Source organism: Tyto alba, unplaced genomic scaffold, assembly GCF_018691265.1.
Source record: "Tyto alba isolate M040663 unplaced genomic scaffold, T.alba_DEE_v4.0 Super-Scaffold_24, whole genome shotgun sequence".
Taxonomy (NCBI): domain Eukaryota; kingdom Metazoa; phylum Chordata; class Aves; order Strigiformes; family Tytonidae; genus Tyto; species Tyto alba.
The window spans coordinates 633,718-641,140 of NW_024881298.1; the positions used below are offsets into that span (position 1 = coordinate 633,718).

General features: G+C 46.4%; 1 protein-coding gene across 1 annotated transcript; it reads right to left on the reverse strand.

Moving 5' to 3' along the window:
- Nucleotides 1-538: 538 nt before the first annotated feature.
- LOC122153833 lies at nucleotides 539-6,781 on the reverse strand. Its single transcript, XM_042797194.1, has 4 exons — nucleotides 6,607-6,781; nucleotides 5,900-6,059; nucleotides 5,134-5,279; nucleotides 539-3,795 (listed from the first exon to the last, which is right to left on the reverse strand). The coding sequence occupies exons 1-4, from the start codon at nucleotides 6,779-6,781 to the stop codon at nucleotides 539-541; spliced, it is 3,738 nt and encodes a 1,245-aa protein (XP_042653128.1).
- Between the last annotated feature and the right edge of the window lie 642 nt (nucleotides 6,782-7,423).

The window sequence follows — 7,423 nt, forward strand, 5'->3', positions numbered from 1 at the left end:
TGAGTTGTTTGAGTTGTGTCTGGCGCTGTTGTTGTTGTGCTGGTTGTCTTCTCAGTTGTTGGTGTTGTTGTTGCGTTGTTTATTATTATATGAAATCTGAAGGATAATCCCAATATCGGCTGCCACTTGACCCAGAGACATACTACGGAAATTGATTGGTTAAGAGTAGAGTTATACCAACAATCTGATTTTGTTGTATCACAGACTTGGTTTGCTAAAAGGGCGCCCGGTTCCCCAGTTTCCATACGTGTTCTTACTGTGATCTGTTTTGCTGCCCAGTGAGTAGACTCATTAATTGCTCTGCATCCTATTTTAATTTCTTGTCCCAATGTTCCCTGCAATTGTAGTACTCCTTGATAGGTGTGATTCCATTCTTCTTTTGAGTTTACATTTATCCCCTGTATAACTGTAGTAGCCAAATTTAGAGTCGTGTGTGTGCTGCCTATCCCCATACTTCCAGTATACCCAATGTGGGCCTGGGACCATGGCCATTCACTGAACCTTTGACTATACATTAAAGGAAAAATGATTATCAGACTTATCGTGAGAAGCGTAATCTTCCCGGCCGAACTTGGGTAACTTTCCATGGGGATTTATGGGCTTTCTTCACTCGGGTGTGATGTATCCAGGCCGAGTATTCCTTAATCTTGATGGCTGTGAACGTCGTGAGCAGCACCTGGAATGGCCCTTCCCACTGTGGCTCCAAGGTTTTTTCTGTAAGAGACTTAACATATACATAGTCCCCAGGTTGTATATCATGTACAGGTCCATCCAACCCTCTACCTCGAATACCAATTACATGTTTTCTGATCTTATTGAGTTGCTTCCCTAACGCCACCATGTAGGAGCTCATAATTTCATCTCCAATTTGTGTGGATATTCCTTTTTGTACCCCGTATGGTTGTCCATATAAAATTTCAAAGGGGATCAGCCCTTCCCTTGCCCTTGGCCTTGTCCGTATGCGTAAAAGGGCCAAGGGCAAGGACTGAGGCCATGTCAAGTTTGCTTCTTGCCCCAATTTCACAATTTGTTGTTTGATTAAGTGGTTCATCTTCTCCACTTGACCGCTCGACTGAGGGCGGTACGGGGTATGAAGCTGCCAATCAATACCCAAATGGTGGCTAATTTGTTGTATTACTTTTGAGACAAAGTGTGGTCCTCTATCTGAGGATATGATTGCCGGAACCCCAAATCGTGGTATTATTTCTTGTATCAGTACTTTAGTTACTTCCTGAGCTTTAGCTGTTCTAGTAGGGAATGCTTCTGGCCAGCCTGAAAAGGTATCAGTCAGTACCAACAAATATCGATACCCCCCTTTTCTTGGTAATTCTGTAAAATCTACTTGCCATTGTTGCCCAGGCCCGTTGCCCTTTCCAATCTGACCCATTTCTAGTTTGGGGGCGTTTTTGGGATTAGTCCGGAGGCAGATGTCGCATTGTCGAGTCACCTGCCTTACCGTGGTATACAAATTCCTGGCTACAATCTCTTTTATCAAATGACTATACAAAGCTTCTGCTCCCCAGTGTCTCTTTCTATGCTCCTCTCGTGTAAAATGCCATAGTAAACGAGAGGGGATAATTAACTTCCCCTGTGGGGTATAAGCCCACCCTTCCTTGTTATATGTCCCTTCCAGATCTGCAATAAGTTTCTGATCCTCCCTGGTATATTCTGGTTTACTTTCCAGGGAAATTTGCCTATCGGGAATAAGTGCTCCTTCAGTCTTTATCTCTATTTTGGCCGCCCGTTTTGCCTCCCTATCCGCCAGCTCGTTTCCTTTTTCCAATTCAGAGCTCACCTTTTGGTGTGCTTTAATATGCATAATTGCCACCTTCTCAGGAAGTTGAACAGCTTCCAATAGCCTCAAAATTTCTTCCGCATGTTTAATGTTTTTCCCTTGGGAGTTCAATAGTCCCCTTTCTTTCCAGATTGCTCCATGTGCATGCACAACTCCAAAAGCATACTTGGAGTCCGTGTATATGTTTATGATCTTACCCTTAGCTAGTTCCAGGGCTCGGGTTAAAGCAATTATTTCTGCCTTTTGTGCAGAAGTATTTGCAGGCAGAGGTCCTGATTCTATTACCTTTTGACTGGTGGTAACGGCATACCCCGCATGTCGATTACCGTTCAGGACGTAACTGCTTCCATCCGTGAACCAGCTCTCTTCATCCTTCATGGGGCTTTCTTTTAGGTCAGGGCGACTTGAGTATGTCGCCTCAATTGTTTCCAAGCAGTCATGGTGCACTGGTTCTCCCATGTTACCACTGAGGAAAGAAGCTGGGTTGACAATATTAGTGACTATTATCTGTACATCATCTTGTTCTACTAGTGCAGCTTGGTATCTCAGAAATCTTTGTGGGGAGAGCCAATGCCCTCCCTTTGCTTCCAGGACTGCCGACACTGTATGAGACACATAGACAGTCATTTTCTGGCCCAGAGTGAACTTCCGAGCTTCCTGTATGTTCAGTATCAGGGCAGCCACCGCTCGCAGACACCCAGGCCACCCTCTTGCAGTTGCATCTAGTTGTTTAGAGAGATAGGCGACAGCTCGTCGATATGGACCTAGGTCTTGTGCCAGTATTCCCAGGGCAATGCCCTGCTTCTCATGAGAAAAGAGAAGAAACGGTTTACTCACATCTGGGAGTCCTAGAGCCGGGGCCGACATCAAAGCCTTCTTCAGTGAATCGAAGGCTTGCTCAGCCTCCTCATCCCATTCGAGGTGCGTCTGTTCGGTGTTTGTTAGCGCATACAGGGGCTTAACAAGCAGTCCATAATTATAGATCCATAGCCTGCACCACCCCGTCATTCCCAAGAAGGTTCTTAATTCTTTTACTGTCTGAGGTTTCGGGGTTTGACATATGGCCTCCTTACGGGACTGTCCCAAAGTTCTTTGCCCTGCAGTGATCTCATAGCCCAGGTAGTTTACTTTACGTTGTATCACCTGGGCTTTCTTCTTAGAGACTCGATACCCCCGTAGTCCCAAAAAATTTAACAAGCTCACCGTCCACGTTGCACAGTCCTCTTCTGTCTCAGTAGCGATCAAAATGTCGTCCACGTACTGCAATAATTTTCCTTTCTCGGATGGGGCTTCCCAGGATTCCAAGTCCTTTGCAAGCTGGTTGCCAAAAAGAGTAGGGCTATTCTTGAACCCTTGTGGCAACACTGTCCAGGTGAGTTGGGTCTTTCGACCAGTTTTAGGATTTTCCCATTCAAATGCAAACAACTTTTGGCTGGCTTTATGGAGAGGAAGGCAAAAGAAGGCGTCCTTCAAATCTAAGACAGTAAACCAAATCAACTCTGGTGTTAATACAGTTAACAGTGTATATGGGTTTGCTACCACTGGGTGGAGATCTTCAACTATTTTATTCACAGCCCGTAAGTCCTGAACCACCCTATACGACCCATCAGGTTTCCGAACGGGCAGTATAGGGGTATTGAACTCAGACTCACACTCTTCTAGTAACCCTAATTGCAAAAATTTCTCTATTACTGGTCGGATTCCTTCCCTATCCTCCCTTTTTAAAGGATACTGTTTAATTCTCACCGGTCGTTGACCTTCCTTAATCCTGATCTCAATTGGTAGAGCGTTTTTCGCCCTTCCAGGTACATCGGTAGCCCAAACTCCCGGATATACTTGGTTTAAAATTTCCTCACTAATTTCTCCTCCTGACGAAGAACTAGTTAGAGTGAGACTCAGCACTTGAATGTACTGCTGATCTTTTACCTCCAAGGTGACTTCCCCTTTTTCAAAGACAATTTTTGCTTCCAGTTGTTCCAGCAAGTCCCTCCCCAGGAGAGCTTTTGGGGAGTTAGGCATATAAAGGAATTTATGAATTCCCCATTGCTTTCCCAATTTATACTCTAAAGGTTTACAAAAATACGCCTTTTCAGATTGGCCGGTCGCTCCCTTTACCATAACATAGTCGTCCCCCAGTGGTATTAAAGCTTGATTCAAAACCGAGTACGTTGCTCCTGTGTCTACCAAAAATTCTATTTCTTCTTTTTCTCTCCCCAGCTTAGTTTTAACCAGTGGATCCGCCAGGGTAGATCCCCCAGGTCCCCGTCAGTCCTCTGTTACATTTGCTATTTTTACATTCATTGAAGCCTTCCCATTCTCCCTCCTATTCCTTGGACATTCCTTTTTCCAATGCCCGAAACCCCTACACAAAGCACACTGATCCCGCCCCAGCCGCGGTCGTTGCCTGGCCGGTCTCTGAACCAGAGTGGCCGTCAACTTCATCTGTCCTTGTCGACATTCTTCTTCCCTGTTGCTAAACACTTTCCACGCCTCCTCTAACAATACCTCCAGATTCCTACTTTCCGTAGGGCGCAGCTTCTGAAGTTTTCGCCTTATGTCTCTTGTGGATTGGCCCATGAACAAGGAAACTAGTTGTTGTATTCCTACTTCTGATCCCGGATCCAACGGTGTATTACGGCGCATTACATCCCTCAGTCGATCCAAGAATTCAGATGGGGACTCAGAAGGACCCTGTTTTACTGCATATAAAACTGACCAATTTATAGTTTTAGGGATCGCTCTTTCTATCCCCTTTGCAATCCATTCCCGATACGCCCGTAACCTTTCCATATGTGCCGATCTATTTGGTTCCCATTTCGGGTCTTGGAGGGGAAAATATTCCTTAACGTCCCCCCCAGTGATCTTATAATGATCCTCCGCCAAGTCTCCTGCTGTTTTTAGAATCAATTGTTTCTCAGTTTCAGTCATATATTCTAATAGCAGCTGTATATCACTCCAATCCGGGTTATGCTGTTTTATAATGAATTGGAAGTGTTTAGCTACATCATGTGGATCGCGTCTATAGTTTTTTGCAATTCCCCTCCATGCTTCCAAATCAACGGTGGTGAAGGGTACCCTAATCAACATTGTACCACCCTCCGGTCCCACGGATTCCCGAAGGGGTGCCTGTAAAATACTTGTTGCAGTTTTTTGTCTAGTGTGGGCAGATATCGGACTATCGGGAGAGTCTGCCGTTTCTTCCGAGTCAACATCCCGATTCTGTGATCGGGGGGGAGGTTTAAACAAATCATCATCTTGTTCTGAGGTTTGGTGAACCTTATCTACCTTTGTACATCTCTGTCCAATGCTACATGACGAGCAACACCTTTTCAACTTACCCCTACTTTCCTTATTTTCTCGTTCAAGTGCGAGCACCATAGGGTCCTGTGGGGGTACTAACCCACAGTCCCTTTGCCACTCTGGGTGATTTCGCAAAGTGAAAAACATATCCGCGTATGATACCTCATCCCATTTTCCTTCTCTCCTTATAAACAACATAAGTTGTAAAAGAGTGTTATAGTCCAGTGTTCCATTAAGCGGCCATTTAGCGCCATCCTCTAGCTTATACAGCGGCCACCACTGATTGCAATATTTTATAAGAGTCCTTCTGCTCTCCGTACCTCCGCTCCCTGCAATATCCCGCCAATGGGCGAGTATACAGCCGAGAGGGCTCTTTTTTAATATCCCTCCCTGAGTGTTACCCATCTTGTTTTTGTAAAACACTCACTCCAAACGCTCACGCTTAACACGATCACCACACAGCATTCACTCACAATCTCACAATCTCACGGACGTCCACACACTTACAAGTCCACACACTTACAACACTTTCATCAGGAGTAAAAAAAACACAACAGAACAAAGGCCTTTTCAATCACTCTTGCCTGTGGCCGCCCTCTCGGCCAACAGGTCCCCGATTGGAGCCAGCGACCGCTCTATCGGTCTGTGGCAAGGTATAATTGCCCTCTAGACTCCCCTAACCCGCACGAATTCGCGCCTTTTCGGTGCACCTACCCGGCTTAGCTGCACGCCAGACGTCTCTGTGAGATTTACCAGCTGCCCCAGCCACGCGTACGACTTACAGGCTCCTATCCTTGAACATACCGTTTGGTCCGTGGCTTCAGGAAGTCCTTGTCTGCCCCCCACGGTGAGCGGCTGGTAGCGGAGGCTCCTCCGAGGAAAGTGCTCGGGGCGCGCCTGGGAGAGTCCGCCCCGCAGTCGATCCCGTAGTCGAGCAGAGAGTCTCCTGCCTGGCTCGCCAAAACTGACGTGCGGAAACAGACTCCACAATCTGATAGATTGTAAAGTAGGTATGTTTATTCAGCGCTGAGGTACACAGGGGATAACTCCTCCTATTGTGTACCCAACGTGGGGTGCTGTTACCTAAGATTTATAGAGCAAATGATTACATATTCATAATATTTCGCAATACGCCTATACATATGCAACACCTATCCCCGCTTCGTATTATAATTAGCATTTCCATAATCTCCTCCCAGTTGAGTCTGCGCAGTGTCTTCTGGTGGTGGTCGTGGGGGTCTTTGGGGATGAAGTCAAGCTCCTCTTCCTCCTATCCGCTCTGTGACCCCAGGTTTTGCGCAGACTCAGTTTCTTACTGGCTGTTGTCCAAACCGCGGGTCTAGTTCCAACCGGCTTGGTACTGATAAAGCCTAAAGAGCTCATCGTGTCTTACAAACTGTCTGCTCACTAAGCAGAACTGTTAACCGTTATCTAAACTATTTCCCTTGAACTATTATCTTAACTATTTTCTTTTGTTATCCCCTTCTTGCTATTCTCATGTTAACCCTTACATCCCCTGTTCCTATCTTGGCCCTGTATCAGCTGAGCGAGCCTTCGATTCACTGAAGAAGGCTTTGATGTCAGCCCCAGCTCTAGGACTCCCAGATGTGAGTAAACCGTTTCTTCTCTTTTCTTATGAGAAGCAGGGCATTGCCCTGGGAATACTGGCACAAGACCTAGGTCCATACCGACGAGCTGTCGCCTACCTCTCTAAACAACTAGATGCGACTGCAAAAGGGTGGCCTGGGTGTCTGCGAGCGGTGGCTGCCCTGATATTGAACATACAGGAAGCTCGGAAGTTCACTCTGGGCCAGAAAATGACTGCCTATGTGTCCCATACAGTATCGGCAGTCCTGGAAGCAAAGGGAGGGCATTGGCTCTCCCCACAAAGATTTCTGAGATACCAAGCTGCACTAGTAGAACAAGATGATGTACAGATAATAGTCACTAATATTGTCAACCCAGCTTCTTTCCTCAGCGGTAACGTGGGGGAACCAGTGCACCATGACTGCTTGGAAACAATTGAGGCGACATACTCAAGTCGCCCTGACCTGAAGGAAAGCCCCATGAAGGATGAGGAGAACTGGTTCACGGACGGAAGCAGTTACATCCTGAACGGTAATCGACATGCGGGGTATGCCGTTACCACCAGTCAAAAGGTAATAGAATCAGGACCTCTGCCTGCAAATACTTCTGCACAAAAGGCAGAAATAATTGCTTTAACTCGAGCCCTGGAACTGGCCATGGGTAAGATCATAAACATATACACGGACTCCAAATACACTTTCGGAGTTGTGCACTCGCATGGAGCAATTTGGAAAGAAAGAG